Source organism: Mesocricetus auratus, unplaced genomic scaffold (assembly GCF_017639785.1).
Source record: "Mesocricetus auratus isolate SY011 unplaced genomic scaffold, BCM_Maur_2.0 Super-Scaffold_100009, whole genome shotgun sequence".
NCBI classification, from domain to species: Eukaryota; Metazoa; Chordata; class Mammalia; order Rodentia; family Cricetidae; genus Mesocricetus; species Mesocricetus auratus.
The window spans coordinates 68,692,317-68,716,198 of NW_024429193.1; the positions used below are offsets into that span (position 1 = coordinate 68,692,317).

General features: G+C 37.0%; 1 protein-coding gene across 4 annotated transcripts in view; it reads right to left on the reverse strand.

Annotated features, from left to right (window-relative positions):
• The window catches only part of Lrba (LPS responsive beige-like anchor protein), a 539,975-nt gene that overhangs the window by 104,869 nt on the left and 411,224 nt on the right, over nt 1-23,882 (reverse strand). For all 4 annotated transcript variants that reach the window (XM_040752567.1, XM_040752566.1, XM_040752565.1 and 1 more), the window contains exon 47: nt 14,502-14,654. In XM_040752567.1, coding sequence (XP_040608501.1) covers nt 14,502-14,654 — 153 coding nt within the window. The remainder of the gene's footprint in view (nt 1-14,501; nt 14,655-23,882) is intronic.

The window sequence follows — 23,882 nt, forward strand, 5'->3', positions numbered from 1 at the left end:
TTTTCCTTACACTTTTCTTTAAAAGCAACGATCTCCACACACTCCATCTCCAAGTACCACACTGAGAATTAGGGTTCACAAGATATTAAATTGGGGAAAGATAAACAATTCCATCCACAGCAGATACAAGCTCATCCTTTAATACCCACCTCTAATGCTTCCCAACCACTCCTCAAATGCAGCTGCTCTATCATCTATGCTTATATTGACTATTCCTATTAACAGGCTGCTAATTCCTGTATGGCAATGATTCTGTCAGTTTCTACCTTGTATAATCTGAGGATTGAGTGGAGTGTTTGACAAACAATATGTGCCAATAAATACTTGCTGAATGAAACACTACAGCTTTAGAATGAAAGAAAAATGCTGAACATTTTTACTGTACTTCTTTACAAGGCATGCATTGTAGTAGTAGCTCTCTTCCACCATTATGACTCTTTATCTAAAATTTTCTATACTAACTAATACCTTTGGAGTTAAAATGCAGGTTCTACCAACCAGTTTCAGATTATGAGCATTTAATTCATGAACTACAGCCACTTTTACATAAAGAGTGGGCTGAACATATTTTCACCAGAGTAATAAATAACTTAAGATGCCCTTGTGAGAAACTCAGTCACAGGGATCACCTATTAATTTTCTCTTCTGAATATATTTCCAGAGAAAGTATTTCTTGGAATACTTCCAATAATATATTGGATATTATTTTATGGTACCATAGTAGAGAAGATTTAATCTTCTTTTACATAACAATTCACTGGCCATAATGGCTAAGAGATCATCCAGTACTGTATCTATTCTCAATCCATCCTAAAGCTTAAAAACATCCTGCTTATTTCCAATGTCACTTTCTAGTTACTGTCAAGAGTTTAAATAACTTAATAATCATCATGTGCCAGCTAACAGAGCTGACCAATCTTGAAATATTTCAAGTGAAAATATGTATTGCATTCAAATAAATCACACTTAGATCATAAACTTTTATGAAGTTACTAAGGCAATTGATATGAAAATGCAAACCACATGATCAAAATCATTAAATATGCTAATTATGATGCTTAACTTCAGTTGAATTAGAGTTGTATGTAGGTATATCAATCAATATTCACTGCAATATTATGAAGTTTAAGCCACTATAAGTGGCAGAGCTAATAGTAATGAGAATAAATGACAAAATAAGATACGTCTTTAACTGCATGGAATTAAGAGATAGCATCCACAGCTTCTGTACCTATATGAAAGAAGGACTAAAGTGGAATTGAAGTCTGCTCTGCTTGGGTGTTAGAGTTAATGAAGGTAAATGGATAGAATCTGGAAAAAAAGTAGATTCCATTCATTCAACATAAAAATATTTGAAAACAATGTTAAAAATGAAAATTTTCTGTGACTATACAGCAGGCTTAATTCCTATGTGTAGGAGAGGCATCATGATGACAATAGTAAGGGGTAGGTTCCCTCGTTAGGAAACCTACTGGGGCTGTAGCTTGTGGAACTTGTGGCTTGCTCACAATGTGTAAGTCCCTGTGCTTTTCCCCAGCACCCACCCACTCCCAAAAAGTAATCCTACCTGTGACCATGGATCATAATTCTATTGTATACTTATGTGATTGTTTAAATGAAAGCAAATAATGTGTTTATGCTGCTCGTTTGGGAGAAAATGTATCACCTGTGCATTAAATGAAACACAGAGGCCAGGACATTAGAAGGAAGTTACTGATGTAGCACAAATAAGAAAGGCTAGTCTAAGATAATAAGCCAGAGGTGGGTATGATGGAACAAACATTTAATCCCGGCGGAGGCAGGCCTATGAGTTCTAGCTTGTTGAGGCTAGCTAGAGGCTAGCCAAGTCTACACAGTGACACCCTTAAAATGTCAAAAAGTCAGGGAAAGACTCCAATCAATTATATGGTGATGTCATCTACAATAACACTTCTAAGACTGTAAGATGAAATAGGTTTTGTTTTTCATTAGGATAACCTATTATTATAATTTCTTACTTTATTCTACTTTAAAACCATATTAAAGTACGATATTAACTACAACATCTTCAAAACTAAACTTACTTTTTTCAAAAAGGCCATTTCATGGATAGTCATGACAGCACATTTCTATAATCCCAGCACTTGGGATATGGAGGCAGAAAGATGACAAGTTTGAGTTCCATTTGGGGTATATAGGGAGACTACTTAAAAAAACAAAAAAACACCATATCATCATAACAAAAAGCCCACTTCTTCTTTCTGTTACACCAACTTTAGTTAGTAAAATTCATGTAGGAATTTAAATAAAAAAATCTCAAGATTTCCTTCACCTTTTCTGTTAGCATTCAAGCATTTGTATTGGCCTGTCTTTGGGGTTCTGGTAGGATATGCCCTCAGCTGCAATCACTAAGAGCACCTGTGCACATTCACTATGTTCCCTTTCAAAAGTGCCCTGCCCACCTCCCATCCTCTCTCTCTCTCTCTCTCTCTCTCTCTCTCTCTCTCTCTCTCTCTCTCTCTCTCTCCTCTCTCTCTCTTTCCCTTCTCTTATCCCTCCGTCTGTTTCTTTTTCTGTCTCTCCTTCTCTCCTCCTCCTTTCCTCTGTTCTGCTGCTCCTGTCCCCAGAGGCTGGTCTCCCCCCCTCTCCTTCCCCCTTTTTATGATCCCTTTCCCTAATTAAAAAAAAAAACCTGTGCTTGAACCCTGTTCAAGGTGTCTTTTCTTGAGCCGCTTTTCTTAAATGACAACCTCCTCTCTGTGTCATTATGACGTGGGCATTAGCTCTAGAATCCCATCCCCATCCCTGTTAGAATGCAGGCTGTCATTTCTTCCTCTGATCTCACCCACAGCTGCTTGACTGGTTTTCCTACCTGCACTCTGAGTTGGCATGGCATCTTCCTATACATAAAGAATACCGTATCTTCCACATGGCTTCTCGGCTGTGTTGAAACTCCAGCTCCAGCTCCTTAGTAAGGTACACAGACCTCAGAGGTGTGGCCTCAGACAATTTGCCTGCCTCTGCCTCCCAAGCACTAGGATTAAAGGTCTGTGCCACCAGCACCCTGCATGACTATGTTTTTAAATTAATCTTTACTTGGTAAATAAATTTTCTTGTCAATATCTTTTTTCTTGTCTATTATGTTACTTTTTATGTGTCAGAATGATCGGGCTAAGAGAGGCCCAGGTAGCTAAGAAGTGATATTTTGAGAACTCTGAAGAGGTTTCAGAAGAGGTTGGCATTTGAGACAAAAGCTAAGCCTTAAAGATCTCTCACCCATGTGAGCAAGCACCATCCAAACCACCGAGGGCCATAACAGAAGGAAAAGAGGGAGAGAATTCTCTCCACATCTTCAGCTCAGACATGCATATCCTCTTGTCTTGGATATTATTGCTCAAGGGTCTTGGGTTTTTAGACTCTGTGACTTACACCAGAAGGAGCCTGGTTCTCAAGATTTCTATCAGTGTAGGAGTTGTATCAATGGCTTTCCAGGTGTGGTTTTAACACGAAGCTCCCTCACAGGCTCAAGGATTTGAACTCCTTGCCCCATTTGGTGGTGCAGTTTAGGGAGGTTATGAAACCTTCAGGCAGTGGAACCTAACTGGTGAAACATGTCACTGGGGGTGGACTTTGAGGGTTTACAGATGACCCCTTCCTGCTTGTTCTGTTTCCTGTGCATGCCTAATGTGATGATAGCTCAGCTCCCTGCTACTTTGGCCATGCTTTCTCTGTGTTCATGGACATCTAGTTTCCTGGTACTATAAAGCTCAAACAACTCTTAAGTTGCCATTGATATTTTATAGTATTTTTATCACAGCACCAAAAAGTAACTAACCGAATGCTTGGAGTTAACATTGCCTCCCCTGGTTAAACTCTTGATACTTGGACTGAATTATATCACTGGATGACTTTCAGAATCATGTGAGCCAATTAAAAAACTTAATACCCCTTTTCCCTTTCTGTATTTCTTTCTGATTAGTACAAATACTAAACATTTTTTTCTAACAGGCAATATGTCACATTATGTTACCATTCCTCAAAAACAATTGTGTTATTTATTTAACCTACGGAAAAAATACCTACTAAGATAATTTTATCAGCAAAGAGTAAAATAAAGAAATCACCCAAACATTAACTATTAAAGTGTTGCTCTAGACCTTTTTCGAAGAATATTTTTCTTATGCCTAAGTACCATACAAATAAGCACATAAACTTCCACCTCACATTTTTATAATTTGAATCCTATGTTATCAGAAATTGTCTATATTTTATTGAAATAGATGTCAATCCTTTGTGTCACTTACTACAGAGTTCTCATGTCACTTAATAGATTCATGCTCAGGTAGATCATACAGAAACATTAAAGGATAAATTCTCCATGAACACTAAATTTTTCAAACAGTATTTTTAAGAGTCTCCAATTTAGGGAGTATCTATTTTATGAATATCTTGATATAACATAGAAAAAAATCTCAGTAATTCATATGGCCCTGTGGTGCCAAGTAGGCCATTCCTGGGATGATCCTGACAGAAACATAAACAAGTCATCTGCTGCTGAGATGCAGATTACATTTCTCCCAGGAAGGGAGACCATAAATTATGACACCTTATTTTTTTAAAAAGGATCAAAACAAAATCTATTATGCATCATTTAATATAAGGAGAATTTGAATAACTGTAATACAACTTAATGAATACTAAAGTAAAGAGATAATATAAAAGGCATCTCAAAACATGTTTGTGAGAAGACAGGCCATTAAGTGGTTACTGCAGGTTGAGTTATACCCACTCCAACATAACTCCATATGTTGGCATCTTAACCTCTAATAACTCAGAATGTGACCTTACTTGGAAATAGATTATTTATACAAGTAATCAGGTTAAAATGAGGTCCTAATCCAGAATGACTAGTGTCCTTATAAAATAAGAACAGGGAAACAGACATACACATAGAGAGAGAGGCATGGAAAGACTGGAGTTAACACTGCTCTGTGGCTTTCACAGGAAGCAAGTTCCTGATGATGTCTTGAACTATATACTTTTGTTACTTTACCTACCTAATTTGCAATACTCTGTTATGAAAACCCAAGTAAATTAACACTAATGGTTACAGGTAAAGTAGCTTCTAAGAATCTGTATATCATCTAAAAGTAACAATTATACTTCATAGAACTTTATAAAGGTGTTATTTGCTTCAGCTCACAAAACTGATTTATGGGGAGTAGATGAGTTAAAAGTATTTTATCAACGTAAATCTAAGAAATGGATAACTATAGTCACTTGGGTAAGACCATGAAGCACATAAGTTACAACTAAAGGATTTTTATTAAAATAGTGTATATGTATACACATTCTAGATGTGTAAATGTATATACACATGTATTTATGAACAAGAGGAAGTGGGAAGGAAGAAAACTACTAAGGAGGAGGTTAAATGTTAATAGTAGACCCAAGTGAATTGCATATTTGTTACAGTTTAAATATGAAATCTCCCACAGAATTGTGTGGAGCCTTGGGCCCTTGCTAATGGTGTTATTTTGGGGAATGTTAGAAATTTTAGGGGCTAAGGCCACAATGGAAAAAGAAGGTCACCAGGAACACAGTCTAAAGGTATTTTGTCCCTGTCCCCTTCCTGTCTCTGCTTTTTCAGCACCATGAGATACCACAGGCTCCATGATAGTTTGCTTACCTCAGACCCCAGCAGGAAACTCAGCCACCCCTGACTGGAACTGCTCTGCCAATCAGTGCCAAATACAAGGATTAGAGATGATCTTCTGTTCCCCAACATGATGACGATGTATACATGACTCTCTCAAATCTTTTGACAGCCTTGGCACATTTCCCACAGTATATGATTTAAAAAACAAAGCTGGGACTATGTACCTTGTATAGAAGATGCTCTTAACACTCATTCAGAGTAACTGTTAATGGGAGAAAAATGGTGTGTCTTTCCATATATTTAAGATATCCACACAACTAGATGTTATTTCCCAGCACTACAAGTTTTTGATATGTACTCCGAAGAATATTCATTTTCTAATGATAGTTCTAAAATAGAGTGAAAGGAATCAGTTAGACCATTAACAATGAAGTCATGCCGGAAAAGCAAAGCATGTGGCAATCCTCTTTGTTTTTCTGAAAAGGTCACTCTCTGGTTACCACACTTAAGGAAATTTGCTAGCATACACAAAATTCTTCACTGGGAAAAATGTGTTGGATATACAGCAGTTACAGGCAAATCAAATAGACATAAATAGCAGAGTAAGCAGTCATTTATTGGGTAGCCCTGCGCAGAGCTGCATGGAAAGCATGCAGAGCAGAAACAAACCGCAGCAGAGACTGCTTTCCATGCAAACTGCCGCAGGTGACAGGCAAGATGCCAGGGGAGATGTAGTGGGGTCAGGAGGGTCAGATGCCTCTTCCTGGCCCCACAGAGTATCACCCCTGGAAGTAAGCCTTCCTCTGTGAATCCTCCTTCGATTGGGAGCCAGGGAGTTTCACTCGTCTCCAGCCATTGCCATGAGTCCCTGGCAGGAGTGATGGCTTCCAGCTGGATCTGGCAGCACACTCGTGATGATTCACACGAAGACTAAGAACTAAGCAGCATAAGGGGATACATTCTAGGCTGCTCTTCTCCCTCCCACACTCCACTTCCAACCTCCAGAGAATTTCATCTTCTTTTCACCAACTACCACACCACCGTTTCACGCCTTTTTCCTGATGTCAGTATATCAAGGTACTTCAAGCACTTAGTGAAATGAATTGCATCAGTCTGCTGAAGGAATGGAGTCAACCCAAAGACCAAGTAAGTTCTATAGAAAGCAAACGCGTGACAATGTGTCCTCAACAACCTGGAAACGGAGGTCTCTACCACACATTCACTGTTCTGATTTAAGTACCAGGCATTACTCTGTTCTGGACATAGAGGCTACAGTTTAACATAGCCACTAAGATCTTTTAAATTTATAGCCAGGTGTGGTGGTTGCAGCCCTGTAGTCCCAGTTACTCAGGAAGCAGTGACAGAAGGGTTATTTAAATCTGGAACTTTGAGACTGACCTGGAAACAGTCATCTCCAAAGACTGAAACAAATTTGAACAAGAAGTTGGTTCAAAAAATCTCTTTACTAGCAAAGAAGATGATTAAGAAACAGAAAGAATAAAGACGAAAGAAACTGACAGACACGAATCCTACCATAACAACAGCAGCATTAAATGTGAACAAAGTAAACACTTCAATCAAAAGGCCATTCCTGGGGAGCAAGAGAAAAGGCTCAGTAGTTAAGAGCATTGGCTGCTCTTCCAGAGATCCTGAGTTCAATTCCCAGCAACCACATGGTGGTTTACAACCATCTATAATGAGGTCTGGTGCCCTCTTCTGGTACAGGCAAAAAGGCTGTATACATAATAAATAAACAAATCTTTTAAAAAAATGATTGCTTTGGATAAATAATACGACCTAACAATTTGCTACCTATAAAAACACACATTTTAATCCGGGCATTGGTAGCGCATGTCTTTAATCCCAGCACTCGGGAGGCAGAGGCAGGCGGATCTCTGTGAGTTCGAGGCCAGCCTGGTCTACAAGAGCTAGTTCCAGGACAGGCTCCAAAACAATACAGAGAAACCCTGTCTCTAAAAACCAAAAAAACCAAAAAACAAAAAAACAACCCACATTTTAGAATTAAAACCTATATAGATCCAAGTTAAAACAGAAGTTTTATGATGCAGAAGGCAGTCATTAAAGAATCAGCACTCGGGAGGCAGAGGCAGGTGGATCTCTGTGAGTTCCAGGCCAGCCTGGTCTACAAGAGGTACATAGAGAAACCCCATCTCAAAAAAACAAAACAAAACAACAAAAAATAAACCAAAAAAAGAGGAAGAAACAAAGAAAAGAACTAGAGTGGTCCTACTAACATCAGCCTATAACATGGAAAAAATTGCCTAGGGAGTAGGTATGGTGTGCACACATTTAATTCTAGCACTCAGGAGGCAGAGGTAGGCAGATCTTATGAGTTCTTACGTAGCAAGTTCCAGGTCAGTCAGGAGCGAGACACTGGCTCAAAATAAATAAAAACAAATAAATAAAGAAGCAAGCAGATAAACAAATAAAAATAAATAAATAAATAGTCAAGCAATCTAGGCACAAAATAATCCTGAATTCACCAGTAAGGGATAATGTTTATGAGCATTGTAAGAGACTAAAAACACTGCCCCCCCCAAAGGTTACCAGTTCTAATCCTTGGGAACAGATAAATGAAGAAATGACTTTGCAAGGATATTAAATCGAGTATTCTGGCGTAGGGAAATTAACCTGGTGTTCCTGAGTATAAGAAGAGCTCTAAATAGCTCTAAATATAACACTATGCATGTGTATACCAAGGGAGGGTGTGTGGGAATTTAACTGAAGAAGAGAAAGCAGTATGAACACAGGGACAGGTGTCTTCTAGAAGTAATCTGATACTGATTTAAAACTTATGTCCTCCAGAACAGTAACAAATAAATTTCTGCTGTTATAAAGTACTAAATGCTTGTAATGGTTTAGTCCAGAAGTCACAAGGAACTAAAAAGAACAGGACCCAATAGTATAAAAGGCAAAATCTGACAGAATAAGAGTCATCCAATAACTGGATACTTCAATATCTCGTTGGGAAAAACTGACAAAATCAGACAATCACAAAGATATATAAGAAGACATGGAGACAATAAATCAATTAGATCAATTGTCCATTACAGAATACCAAAGCAAATGAAGTCATCCCTCTACCCCAAAGAAACAATCCACTTTTTGTTGTTTAGATTGGCTCTTCACCAAGATCTAAACAAATTTGGAAAGAGTTAAGAAAGTATTACATGGTATGTCTACTTTAAAAAAAATGTATTAATGTGTGTGTGTGTGTGTGTGCGCGCACTCTTGCAGAGGTTAGAGAACATCTTTTGAGAGTCGTCCTTTCCTTTCATCACAGGTTTCAAAGTCCCAGACCTCAGACTGTCAAGCTTGCTTGGCAAGTCCCTTTATCTGTGAGCCATCTAGTCAGTTCTGGAGTCCTACTTCGATAAGCTAAATATTTTATGGTAAATTATATGACAGTGCCAATCTATCATGTGGTACATCTCTTTTGCTTATTTTCTTAAAGACATTTTAAAATTTAAATATAATTTCAAAGCAATTATAACAAATTATAACAGGACCCAAAAACAACTATAGCAATTTAAAACCTTTTTTTCAACTTCATATACATGTGCTCCTGTTTTCTAAGATGGAGGATCCGTAGCTGAAAATTATTACAAACTACAGCCACTATGACTGTTTATATTCTTATCCATGTAATTATCAATGTGGTAATGAAAGGGTAACTAGAAGATGAACAATATGATAAAAATATGTTAGCTCCTGGAATTTCAATTGTAAAAAAAAACAAAATAAAATTGTCTACAAGAGGTAGGTTTTAAAAGTGCTATTTCCATATATTTCTCATCAGGGCCACGTGGTTCTTGCTCCCAACACTTCAGGCATCACTTGAAAACTATATTTCCTGTTCAAAAAGAGAAGCTCTCAACGATTGATCTAATTTACTCAGAAATAAAATCTCTCTGCTGGTTTAAGTTAAATGGGTTTAAATTGTAGTGATAGATAAGGAAAGAAAAACCCTACAAAGGTACTGGAGAAACAAAATCTATATTTTCTATTTTCTGACCAAGAGAGCTATGAAAAAAATAATAACCCTTTCAATTTGCTTGTACATCCTTGGATGATATTGGAGAAATAATGATATTGGAGAAGTAGTAAAACATTTATTTTCTTTAACTTCTCAAATAATTGATTGCCACATGACTGTTAGGAAGCAGTAAAGAAAACAAAAGATATAGAAGATACACAAATGTGATTCTGACTGGTAACCTACACACATTGCATCAGCACCATGTGGCCTGTGTTATATTCCTGGTACCTGGAGGCCTGGAAATATGAAACAGGCTAAGCTATCAAAGAGTACTGGTCCATAGATAGGTACCCAAACAAATACATGATAAATGCATTAGTCATTGCTCTTACAGTGCAAATATAGTCTATATCTGGAAGCTAAACAAAATGATCCATGTTGAAACTTTGAGAAACAGTCTTTTCATCAGGGCTCTGGGAATGCTTTCTTTCTTTCTTTCTTTCTTTCTTTCTTTTTTTTGTCTTTTATTCAACTTAGACTTGACAAGATGGGAGACACAGTGTAATACAGGTACTACTGGTAAGTACCTAGCATCCTAAACCATACATTTTATATTATTTGAAGAGAGATATACCTGGTACCCCCAGAGAAGGTGGAATGAGGCAAGACCTCCTGATCAGATTGGGACCATGGGGTGGAGGAAGGGAAAGGGAGTCAGGAAAAAGAGAGGGGGAGAAGAGGAGGACATGGGGGAGCATGAAGGTTGAGTTGGGGAAAGAACAGAGGAGAGCAGGATGAGAGATACCATAAGAGAGGGAGTCATTCTAGGTTTGAGGGGAGATCTGGCACTAGTGAGATCTCCAGAAATCTACAAGGATGACACCAACTAGCAAACTAAGCAGTAGTGGAGAGACTACTTTAAATGCCCCTCCCTAATAATGATTTTGACGACTAAATTACATACCATCATAGAACCTCCATCCAGTGACTGATGGAAGCAGAAGTAGACACCCACAGCTAAACACTGAACTGAACTCCTGGAATCCAGTGACAGAGAGGGAGGAGTGGTGAGAAATGAGGTCAAGACTGGGCTGGTGAAACCCAGAGAAACAGCTGATCTGAGCAAGGGAGAGGTCTTGGACCCCAGACTGATGGCTGAGAGGCCAGCATGGGACTGATTCAGACCCCTTGAAAGTAGGTGTCAGTGAGGAGACCCAGGCAAATTATGGGGCTTTGGGTAGTAGATCAGTATTTATCCCTGGCATACAAATGGACTTTGGGTGCCCATCCCACAATGAGGGATACTCTGTCAATCTGGACACTTGGAGGAGGGGCTAGGCCCTCCTTCCCGGAACGAAACGACAGACTCTAGAGATCCCCCATGTAGGGCCTCACCCTCCCTGGGGAATGGAGTGGGGATTGGGAGTGGGCGTGGAGGGAGAGAGAGGTAGCTGGGGCTGACAAGGGAAGCAAGCTTGTTTCTAATTTGAATATATAATAAAAGTGTTAAAAAAAGAAAAAAGTCGTTTCACATTTATATTTTAAGTAGTATTTAGAATAATTATTCTTCCCAAATACTGGTAAAACAGATCAAACTCAGGGATGTAATTGAAATTGTTTTGATTTTACTGGACTCCACATGTTCAAAACAAAGAGAAAACAACTCATATAAAAGACTGATTTTATGTGACTTTTCCTCCTAAAATATGGAAAACATTGTCTTCTGTACATAAGGCATTGTTTAGCCAGTTTACCAATCCCACACTTAGATCTTCATTACCTACACAAAGCACTGAGGGAAAATGTTAGCTAAGATAGCGTCACAGTCAGGTGATACAAATAGAAAATGTAATATCACTGGTCCACCAACAAAATTGTATGATATTAAAAATATCCAATCCCTTTGAGCTACAATTTGAGCAACGAAATACTTAAAAAAAGAAATGCTGGATATTTTAAATTAAGTATGTCAGCTAATTGATTCTGTGATCCTCAGCTACCAACCAAGTGATGTAGAATCTTTTATTATCCACTGCCCTATAGATCATCTGTTCCTAGTGCAGGCTTGTTTCAGAAGAGAGACAGCTGCAACACTATATCCCTGTTCAACCTGAGGACCATCTGACTTTAATTGTAATACACAGCTTGATGTGGCTCTGGCTATGAGAAGCCAAAGTATCGTCTGTAATAATCTGGAAAAGCAGAAACCTGCCAACAGAGGGCTGGAAACAGGGACTTGTGCTGTCTGGCTGCCTGACGGGCTGCAGGAAATATGATTAATGAGTAAGGTATAATGATATCAGGAACCCGATTAGCACCACAAAAAGGTCACAGATCAAAGTAGTATGCATTTCATGAGCTAAAATCATTGCATAAAATCTGTGGACTTGAAGAGGCAAACCAAAAGTGGATGGAATAAAGCCTTATGTGATAACATGCTAACAGCTACGTAAAATACCCCTAACAATTTAGTCACTGGTAGAAAGTTGAAAGAAATTGTAAAGTGTACCAACATGCATTGCATTGCAGACAGCTTTGCTCACCGCAGATGCACACAGCTTATTTTAGAATGAGTCAATTATTAAATTCTTTAAGAAGACATATGAATAAAATATTTTTGCAATTATATTAAGAGATAGATATTCATCTCTATGTTTGCATTTGATTTGCAGCGAATTTTTATTTGGCTTTGTTTGGGAATATAACCTAATTTGGACCATTAAGTGTAAATAAAGACATATATCAATGTCATGAGATAGTTTACAAAGAACATAAGACTACCAACAAAATCTGTGAGAGAAATGGTAAACATTACTAGTCATAAGGGTTACAACAGGTACCTACTAGAATATCTTAAGTGCCTAGTAGTGACAATATAAAGCCTTGTGAAGGACATAGAAAACTCCAAACATTGGTACGCATTCAAACCAGACCACATAGGTAACACATTCCCAGAAAAATTCCATTCCTAGAAATTTCTTCAAACAAAATAAAACCATGTTTATGCTAAGACATATACAAAAACATTCATAATAGCCCAAAATTGTCAACTAATTGCTAAAAATAACTAGTCAATAATATCCAATAGCAATACAAAGAAATTAATTACTACAATGAGCAGCAACACGGATGGATCTCAAAAGCATCTTGCAAAGTGTCAGAACCCAGGCACAGAAGGATAACACATTTTATGATACCATTATTTAAAATTTCTATAAAAACAAAACTACAGAGGTACATGCATGACAGACTGGGGACAGGAGTGGGGTTGCAGAGTGGCTCAGGGAAACTTCCTGAAGTTGTGGGAACATTCCAAAACTGCACTGTAGTCAGATTATACGATATAAATTTATTGAAGCTCACAAAAGGGTATATTTTTTAAAAAGTTGACTTATATAGGATGCAAATTATAGCTCAATATATCGATTCTAAAAGAATGAACACAAAGAAAACATAGTAAAAATGTACCTGTGATAACTTGTGTATGCCCCTGGGAACAACACAACCACAGGCACAGCCATACTGAAAAGGCTGGCATTTCCTTCAGCTTCTTTCATGGTTAAGCTTTGTCGTGGACTCTCATAATAGTCAAATTAACAGTGAAAATCTGAAAACTGCCTGGGATATGAGTAAAATGCTTTATGTATCAAAAATAGCAATACAGCCACTAATAACATATTATGACTATTAATAATTATTTCCTGAACATACCATACTCCAGAGAATAACCGAGGTATAACATATACAAATTGAAATTTATTCTAAAAAATGTTAAATTATAAATGAAAAACAAAACAAAACAGGGCTCAGGAATACTAACTTGCTTAGGATTCCTTAACTGACAGTGTGACTGATTCATGATTGGGAAGTCTGGTTTAACTCTGGAATATATCTTTCCACTGCTCTGTATTGTGTTCATTATGTATAAAATATGACATATCAGTAAGAATTGGAATAGAACTAGTATCTCAAAGATAAAATTAAAGTATGCTATGTAGAAAACACAAATATAGTATTTTGTTTTGCCTAATCATAAATTAAAATAACTAGTTAATTAAAATTACATTAAAAATTTTATAGATTTACATATTTTATCTGTATGACTCATACACGTATGTATGTATACCACATGGGTGCCTGGTGCCTCTGCAAGTCAGAAGAAAGCATTGGATCACTGGAACTGGAGTTACAGATAGTTGTGAGTCACCACATGGGTGCTGAGAACCAAACTAGGGTCTTCTGCGATAAAATACTTAATCATTAAGCTATCTCTATAACCCAAAATTGCATTTTTAATATGGAGAATGGCAAGCCAACACTTTTAAATACTGAGAATACTCCTTCATTTCATTTTATTTTATAAAACTTCAAAGGCAATAAAATAGAAGTGTAACTGCACTTTCTGACAAGACATGTAATGGGGAAATTACAGAATAGGATACTAACATGTTGTTTTTAAGTTTTCATATCAAAATATGGCATGAAATTTTCTTTCAAACTATGTATGTATAGGATGTAACTTGAAAATGTTCTTTGTTACTAAAATGTGCTATGATCTAGCATGAAATGCAAAATAACCCTTCCTTGTCAAGAGAGGCTCCTGCTTAAAAACACAAATAATTCCTGGTTCTCCAGTATCATTTGCTTATAATTTTAAATTATGAAGAACATACAGAAAGCAACTTAAGTTCTGGATTTAACAAGCCATTGTACCTTAAATTCACTACAATCCTTTGAAGCATGTGGTAGCCAGTGAAGCCCTGTGCTACTTTCGGCAGCTCCTGCCAGCTACAGTGTTCCACAGGAAGGCAAGGGTTAATGTTTCACGTCAACAAATGACAGAGCAGATGACTGCTATCTTACCAATCTGTTTATGCGAACAAACTCTTCTGAGGTTTTGGCCCAAGGAGGAAGTTCAACATCAGACACCACTGTCCCATCATCCATCACTCCAAGGTTATAATTATTGAAGTTGACAAACATCTCAGGGAGATAATAAAATTCAGGAATCAATTCCTATTTAAAAATGAAAGAAATGTTACACCATAAAATATAGGATAAGAACTAGATACATGTAACATGGTCTGATTAATTCCTATTACACAGAAAAACAACGACAAAATTATATAAGTAATTTTTTTCTCTTTGTTTTGTCACCAACTTCCAGTTATTAGAGAAGACCATGACCAGGAAAATGTACACAGCATCTTAATGAACATATCCGACAGCCTTTCCTTGAGGTCACATCTCAAAGCCTAAGAAACTCTTAAATTCAAATAAGCAAGTAATAATTGAGAAACAACAAGATATAAACTTAAGTTGCATGCTATAACATTAACAGCCCAAGAAAAACATTTTAAGATGTAATATATGGAATTCGTAGCAGAAAACAATTTTTATAGAATAAGAGTTAAAAATGTTATTACTTGAGTCTCTTTATCAACCAGGAGAATAATTATTTGCATTTTAGCCATAGATAAACAGCAATTTTCACATCAAAACATGAAAGATTTTTAAGATACTAACTCTAACAGAAGATAAAAATTTATCATTAGTCTAGAAAACAACCTGCATAAGAAGCTAATTAAATTACATATAATGGCTATAAAACCAAAATTTAAAAAAGAAGAAAAATGCAGCCAGTAGGGGTTTGTGGCCAGGGAGTATATGTAACATTTCCAGAGGCCCTGAGAGCAGACTTAAAATCCAGTCTTGACATGGGTCAGTGCCTCAGTGGTCTTTCAGAAACCCCCTCAGGGCCAGCTATCACAGGTCTGGATTTCCAAACAGTAGTAAAATAGAGAGGTCATCAGATTCTGGACAAGGTCAGTATGAACTTGCCAGAGCAGAGAAAAAAGATGCAGCAAGAATGAAGCTAGTCTCACTTTCATAGTCCATATGGAATGCTGCTTGACTGTGAATTGCATGTCTTTTGTTTACAATCTTGATAATTAACTATGCTGGGCAGAATGAGCTTCTCCTTAAAATGCCCCACAACTCCATGATCATTAGACTTGAAAGACTTCTAAAGTGAATGATTATTTATCCTTTAAAAGAAGAATCTTATTTAAAAAGTTTAACCTTAAATTGGATAGCCCTCACACACAAAATTTTTAGATATCTTTTTGGAAGCCTTGCCTGTAACTCTAATCTCTAATTGGCAAAAGAAATAAAGACAAGTGAATGCTAGTTCATGTAGAAAAGAGTAATAATATATTTGTATAAAGCTAACATTTATTGCATGGCTTGAGTGAAGAGGTTAGATTTCTAATAAACTTTACCATATTTCATCTTCATAACAGCTTTATAAGGTGAGCTAATGGCTCCATCTTATAAATGAATGAATGAAAGTAAGGTAGGTATGGTGGCTGGTGCCATGAACTCCAGCAATCAGAAAGCTGATGGAAGAAAACAGGTCACCAGGAGGGTAAAGCTACCTGGATTACATAGTAAGATGGAGGCCAGTATAGGCTATATAGTAAAACTTTATCTTTAAATTATATCTGTCCAAGATGGCTGAGCAGTAAATGATCCCATCACATAAGCCTGAGGATGAGAGTTTGACCTCCCCGGAGACCCATGGTGGCAAGAGAGAACCAACTCCCAAACTATCCTCTGACCTCCTTATATGCACCATGGAACATACTCCCCTCTAGTCACATCACACACACACACACACACACACACACACACACACACCACACACACATACACACATACACCACACCACACACACATATACACACACATACACACACACCACACACATACACACACTCACACACACACACACACACCACACACACACACACACACACACACACACACATACACACACACTGTCATATCTCCACACTCCAGACTGACTGAGTGAAACAGAAACTAAAGAGGTAGTTATGTGGTTTCCCAAAGATTAATGAAACATGTTTCTTAAAACATATGGTCAGTTTATTCAGCCTGGAGGGAAGGAGAAAGGAGAGAAGGATGGGGCAGGAACAAGAGAGTGTGGTGAGGGTGCGGCATGTAGGGAGGAGAAGGCAGGAGGGGCAGGAACAGAACATGGTATGAGAGGGAAAGATGTCTGCAGTCAAGACTGCAAATATTATTCTAAGAACATGACAAAAATGCTGAACGGGTGGAAGGCAGAAAGGCCAATTTTCTACCCAGAACCTGGATTCCCATTCAAGCTTTGAAAAATGGAAGGCCTTGTCCTGCCACTTTAATAATTTTGGATGAATTTTCCACTGCCCTGATATGAGTAAAGGCTAGACTCAAATTAGGATGGTTCTTCTATGTTTGAGTTTGTCACTACGATTTTATGTTTATTGTAGTAATTAATTTCTAATATATTACCTGGCAGTACATTTTTGGGACACAAAATGGTAGGAAGAATTCAATATAGGCTGGAATAGAAATAGAGTGTGAATGCTGCCTTCTAGTAAAATAATAAAACATAGTAAGGTTTTGTGTTTGTTTGTTTGTTTTTACTTTTTCTGAGACACTGCAGGTTTTACACTGTAGCCCAAGTTATTCCTGGAATTTTCTATGTAGCCCAGACAGTCTCTGAACTTGTGGCTATTCTCATGGCTTCACCTCACAAGTGTTTAGATTACAGATGAGCAAATTATTTTTGGTTGATTACTTAACCCTTGGGTAGATAAAAAGGTAGATAAAACTGATTTGTTTTAAACCTTTACAGATAACTGTGTCAATGTTTGAACAGAGAAAGAAGAGTGTTTACTGTCCATATAGAACACAGATCAGCTGGGCAGTGGTGGCACAAGCCTTTAATCCCAGCATTTGGGAGGCAGAGGCAGGTAGATCTCTGTGAGTTTGAGGCCAGCCTGGTCTACAAAGCAAGTTCTAGGATGGCCAGGGTTGTTACACAGAGAAATTCTGTCTTGAAAAACCAAAACAAAACCAAATAAACCAAAACAAAAGAAAACACAGATCAAAGTGAAAGATCTATGAGAAGTATATATATACATATACACACACACATACAGTCAGTGGCAAACTGAAAAAACTGAAAAAAGGCCCTATTGAAACAATGTAGAAAGGAAGATTGGTCTTTATATGTGTGCTGTCGTACATATGCACCTGCACTCATACACATGAGTGTGCATATACACACACAAACACCACAAAAATAAAGAAAAATGGTATTTAACCTAAATAATAGCAGAGGAAAAGACAAGGGCATTCCTGATAAGGAAGGTACCTTAAGAAGAGATACTGAGATTGACATGTATACGCCATTTATTTTTAATGATCAATGAGGAGAAATTCAATTGGTTTAGAAAAGGGTTAAAAAATAAGTATAAGATTAAGTACAGTGTGAGAAACCCTACATGCCCAGGTCTAAAGCTTAACTAACCCTTTTCCATGAAAAAATTAGTTCTATTAGAGACATTTAAAAACAACACAAGTTTAAATAGAATAAGTCTTTCCAAGAAATTAATACTGAAGAGATATTATGAAGATTCTACACATAGTATGAAGGATATAATCAAATAAGCACAATTAAATTACTAAGAGGGGGAACATACACAGTTAAAACATTCTGTAAGCTCAAGAGAAGTAAAGCACTGTGAGTTGATGAAAGTTGAATCCCCTCTCATCATGAAACAAACATGAACTTAATAAAGACACCAATATAAACCAAAAGAACACATGTCCAGAGAGTCAAAGCATTATTAAGGATGATGCCGACACTCAGGCATCTCAGCACAGTTCCTTTTGAAAACAGCATCTCCCTAAGAACCATGCTGTGATACAACACCAAAGAATACTATTCAAAAATATCTTCTTTGACAGATGAAATTTAGTAACAGAGTCAAAGATTATGTCTTTCTGATGCTTTAAATGCACACTTACAAAGTGAAATATGCTTTATATTCATCTGAACAGAACACTCAGCTCTGGATAAAAAACACATGTTCAGAAATTCTTTAAAGCATCAGCGGGAAATGACAAGTAAACAACACTGACAGGAGACAGCTATATTTACAGTCCATATTTCCCTTCAGCTTGCTGACAACAATTTTAATTTCTATCAGTTAATTAGGAAGATAGGTTTTAGAGGCAGGTGACATGGTCAAATTTTAGTGATCATCTCCTAAAACAAAAATGTGATAGGTTCAAACAGAGGTTATACCACAATCCAGGGTAGGCTCATTGCTTTGATCACGAATCCCCAGGCTTTCATGGCATGATGACAAGGATTAGTTGTGACCACACATATGCTTTAGTTTTCTTCATGAAGGTACAATTCCCACTGATAGGAACGGCCTGTGCAGCCAGGCTGTGTGACTCTCCCTTCATTAGTCACCAATTCTCTCCACTGAACTAAAACCATCGCTCCCCTTCATCTGGGCAAACACATCAAATGCCAATGCATTAATCGAAAGAAATGAGACAGAAAGAAAGAAAGAAAGAAAGAAAGAAAGAAAAAAGAAAGAAAGAAAGGAAGAGAAAGAGAGAAAAAGAAAAGAAAAAGACAAAGCAAAGATGCTGTTTCAGAATACAAGTTTATACTGACTCATTCAAGTATGAAACCTTGACAGTTCCAATGTTCAAATGTAGCACTATAGTTAGGGAACAGGAGGTGAAGAGATAGGAAAGCAAAATTTTAGCTCTTTACCACTGGAAAAAAATGATACATTTTATGATATGAAAACCTAAAGCTTTTTAGAAAAAAGCTGATGAACAAATATTGTTTATATTCTGATACATATAAACTAACACGTTTACTTTGTTAGCCCACAAATGAAAAGTTTTAAATGCTTGACCAAGGTATATTATATTAATACTTATAACCCAGATTAAAGTTTTCAAATTGAGGTTTAAATGTAATTCCTATTATTCAGATAAAACATATTTGTACATATTACATACATTACTTTCCTCAGTAAAATAAAACAGTATTTTCAAAAGTTGAAGTAGAAAAAATAATCTCTAGAACTTCAGATGGGCTTAGTAAGTACCATAAAAGACTATGATTACAAATGCATTAAAAATCATAGGCTAAAAGCAAATAGGTTATAGATAATCTATTTCAATCTGATACAGTGGAAAGAATAATTGGGTTTGAGTCTTGTCTACTTAATTTACTGTCACATGCTCTTAAATGATCTAATTTCTTGACCTTATTCACCTCACTTGTCATTTATAAAACTCAGGATTTGTATGAAGCTCCTATAGCACAAAGTTCTGTATATAAATATTATCATTAATAGGACCCTCAATTTTAAAAATTCCAAATTACAGATGCACTTAATAAAAGCGTTCAAATGTAATCCTAAGAACACCTGACAAAATTCACTTGTAAAAGAGAGTAATACAAAAATATCTGAGAATTAATATTTCTTACTAAATCATCACCACATTAAAAAATGTATTATTTTCTACTAGCAATGATTTACCTTGTCATTTAGGGCTTAACATAAGTAACCCCAATAGCATATAGTTCACCTTTGCTTTCAACACATTTTTCACTCCCACATTTAGACTATATATTTCTATTAGGTCTTCCATTGTTCTAGACTGCTATCTTCAGGGAAATTGTAATTTAGGAAGAGATAGTGGACACTAGTAATATAAACAAACATTAAATTCCAACTGGTATTAAAGAAAACACAGAGGCTGGGGAGAGCCTCACTGGCATGAGCCCCTGAGTTTGCTTCCTAGAATCCACTGAGGTAGTAGACGGCAAGCCAAAGGCCTCACTTTACAAACTTCACAACACAAAATAAAACTACTTCAAAACTATTTACAATAATCTCATTTTGGAGATACATAGATATAGATGATTAAAACTATTTCAGACAGGGTTAAAATTAATTCATGTAACATTATTATACTTATTTAGAATATTTTTAGTAATATGGAATTCAATTGTATTACATTTACTGTTTGTGTGGAATATGGCTTCTTATTCTGCTTAATTTCATAATATAAATTTCATATTAATCACTAACAATACATAATTAAGTATTAAAACATTTTACAATGATGTTGGGTGTTGGTGGCACACACCTTTAATCCCAGCACTCGGTAGGCAGAGGTAGGCGGATCTCTGTGAGTTCGAGGCCAGCCTAGTCTACAGAGCAAGTTCCAGGACAGGCTCCAAAACAATACAGAGAAACCCTGTCTCGAAAAACCAAAAAAAAAAAAAGTTTTACAATGGAATATCTAAAAATAACTATAAAGACTGAGGAGACACCACATGGATTTATGTAAGGCTGTAACAATAAAAATGTAATCAGACTGATTATAAAGTTTGTTAAAATTTCATTATCTATAGTTTTTCTCTCTTTGTTAGAATACAAAATTTAATTCCAATTTTTGTTATAGACAAAACTATCAGTTCTGAAATAAGATATTAGCCTCATTTCAAGTGTAGCACACATACCAGGTTGACTGGAAACCTTTTGCTCTCCCATCTTTCCCAGGCTCTCTCACTTACTCCTAGAAAACCTGCCCATTTTCCTGTCCCCCACAATCCTTGGACTTCATCCTCTCAGCGTTATAATTGGTTGAGGCTCTTACCAGCTTTCCTTGTAACTAGCTCCAGGATCCCACAAACACATCGCCTCACCCACAGCTTCCCTCAGATCTACTTTCCACACTTCTGCCAAAGCTATTCTTTTTTCATAGAAAATTTTCATTGGGGCTGGAGAAAAGCTCAGTGGTTAAGAGCACTGGCTGCTTTTCTGGAGGACTGGGGTTCAATTCCCTGTACCCACATGGCAGCTCACCACTGTCTGTAACAGTTCCAGGGAATCTGATACCCTCACACAGACAGACAAGTAAGAAAAAGCACCAATGCACATACAATTTTTTAAAAATTAGTAAATCATTAAAAAATAAAAATTTACATCATATTCCTATTGAAAAAAATCTGGAGAAATCATGACTGGTAGTGGAAACCTAGCTTCCTGGAGCTAGTGAGGTCATGAACTTGAGAAAATAATCTACTATTGCTACTTTGCTAGACCAACATTAATTCCTCACTAGATTCTAAATCTTATTCTTTTTTTTTTTTTTTTTTTTGGCTTTTCAAGACAGGGTTTCTCTGTGGCTTTGGAGGCTGCCCTGGAACTAGCTCTTGTAGACCAGGCTGGCCTCAAATTCACAGAGATCCACCTGCCTCTGCCTCCCAAGTGCTGGGATTAAAGGCGTGCGCCACCAACGCCCGACCTAAATCTTATTCTTATATCCACAGGTACCCCTTAGCAATGAAGCCTCCTTAACAGCAAATGGAGACCATCACAGAAAACTACAATTGGACACAATGCAGAAGTCAAATACCATGGGGAGTCTAGCCCCCGTTGCATACATTTACATCACAGCTCTTGCATTTTTGACTCAGGCAGCATGACAGAGGAGGGGGTTGTAGGGTGTAAGATTATAAGAGCCAAAATACCACAGAATCTGCCGTGAAACGGTTTCTTCTAGAAATGGCTGTATAAACAGGATCAGAACAAAGGCATTATCAAAGAACATGTTACCATGGGTTAATTTTCTCAGGGTTCCACACCTAAACCAAGAACTATAGACAACAAAAGCTGATGGGAGAAAGGAAATTAGTTTCTCCCAAGGATAAGTCCCATTACTGGTTGTCTCGTGCAGAGTGGTCAGCTTTGAAACCATACACACCAAGCTACACAGACTCAGCAGGTTGTGTATTTGTACACACACAAGAGTATGTAATAATAATAATAATAATAATAATAATAATAATAATAATAATAAAAGGAAAAGAAACTATCAACTTGAGAGTGGGAGAGGGACATGGGAGGGTTTCAAGAGAGGGTTGCTGGGAGGGGCTGGAGGAAGGGAGAAAAGTGATGGATGAAAGTGATGTAATTTTATAAAATTTATAAAATAATTACTAAAAATTCAAATTACATAAATTTGCCTTCCAGGTTGCTGGGTAGAGCTCTCCAAAGCTCCTTTGCTCCAGGGTGCTTCCTAGTTCTTGAATCCATTCTTTGCTCAAATAAACATTGTTCAATGTAAAAAAAATCTCAAAATTATCATCATTGAATCATAGCAGGTGATGGCACACTACAGCTTATGGATCAGATATGATCAAGCATGTTTTGGTAATATTTCACTGAAGCAGCCACACTCAATCACATCTTATCTATGCTACATGGTAGAGCTGAGCAGCTCTAACAGAAGTCAGCATTGTAAAGTCAAAAATGTTTATTGGCTGGTTATTCACTAAAAAAAATTCTGAATTGACATGTAGAATTAAAGCAAATAACCTTTGAACTGCTATTGAAGGTCCTCCCACTGTAAATGCCTCGCAGAATCTCTTTTCTAATGTTTCGCAAACTCATGAACTTTTTCATAATACACTACTACACATGTTCCCTTCAAGTCACGTCATTTCCATCATCTAAAATAATCCTCAATTCATCAAATTACACATTTATTTTTTTATTCTTACTCATTCATGTGTGTGCTTATGTACATATGTGGTAGGCATGTGTGCATGTGTGGACAACTTGCAGGAGTTGACTCTCTCCTATCACATGAATTCTAGGGACTGAACTCCAGTCACCAGGCTTGGTGGCAAGGACCTTGACCTGCTTATCAATCTCACTGGCCTCAAATCATTAATTTAACAAATATTTGTATGAATGCTTAATATGTTCCAGGCACTACTCTAAGCTCTAGGGATAAGCCAATGAATGAAACAGTTCCAAATTCATCCTTTCATGGAGCTAGTGTTCCAGTATGGTGAAACATAATAAACATATCAATAAGTACAAGACATAGATGTCAACTGGTGAGTGGCACAAAGAAAAATGAGATCAGGAAGTAAAAGCAAAAGGAGTGACGAATGTGACTTTAACAAGGGAAAGCTTTATCAAAAAGATGACATTTGAGCAAAGACCTGGAAGAGTAAGGAGTAAGAACAGAGGGCATCGGGAGGAGGAAAAGAAAAACCAAATCACCAGGATGAGAAATACGGAGAGCTCTTTAAGATCAACAGGAATTGGCTTGGCTAAAAACAGAGTGAACACAAAAGAGAAACAAAAATCAAGCAGTTAAGAGACAAAAGGATTGGCTGGGGCAGGGAGGATAGGGTCTTACACTGTAAGGGCTTCAGTTTATTCTCCCAAAAGGGAAACCATCTGCTAGCAGGGGATAATTTTGAGAGGAGTGAGTTTAAAGGAATGAAGAGCAGGAATTTAGTTGTGCAGGTAATAAATTTAAGATCTACTTTAT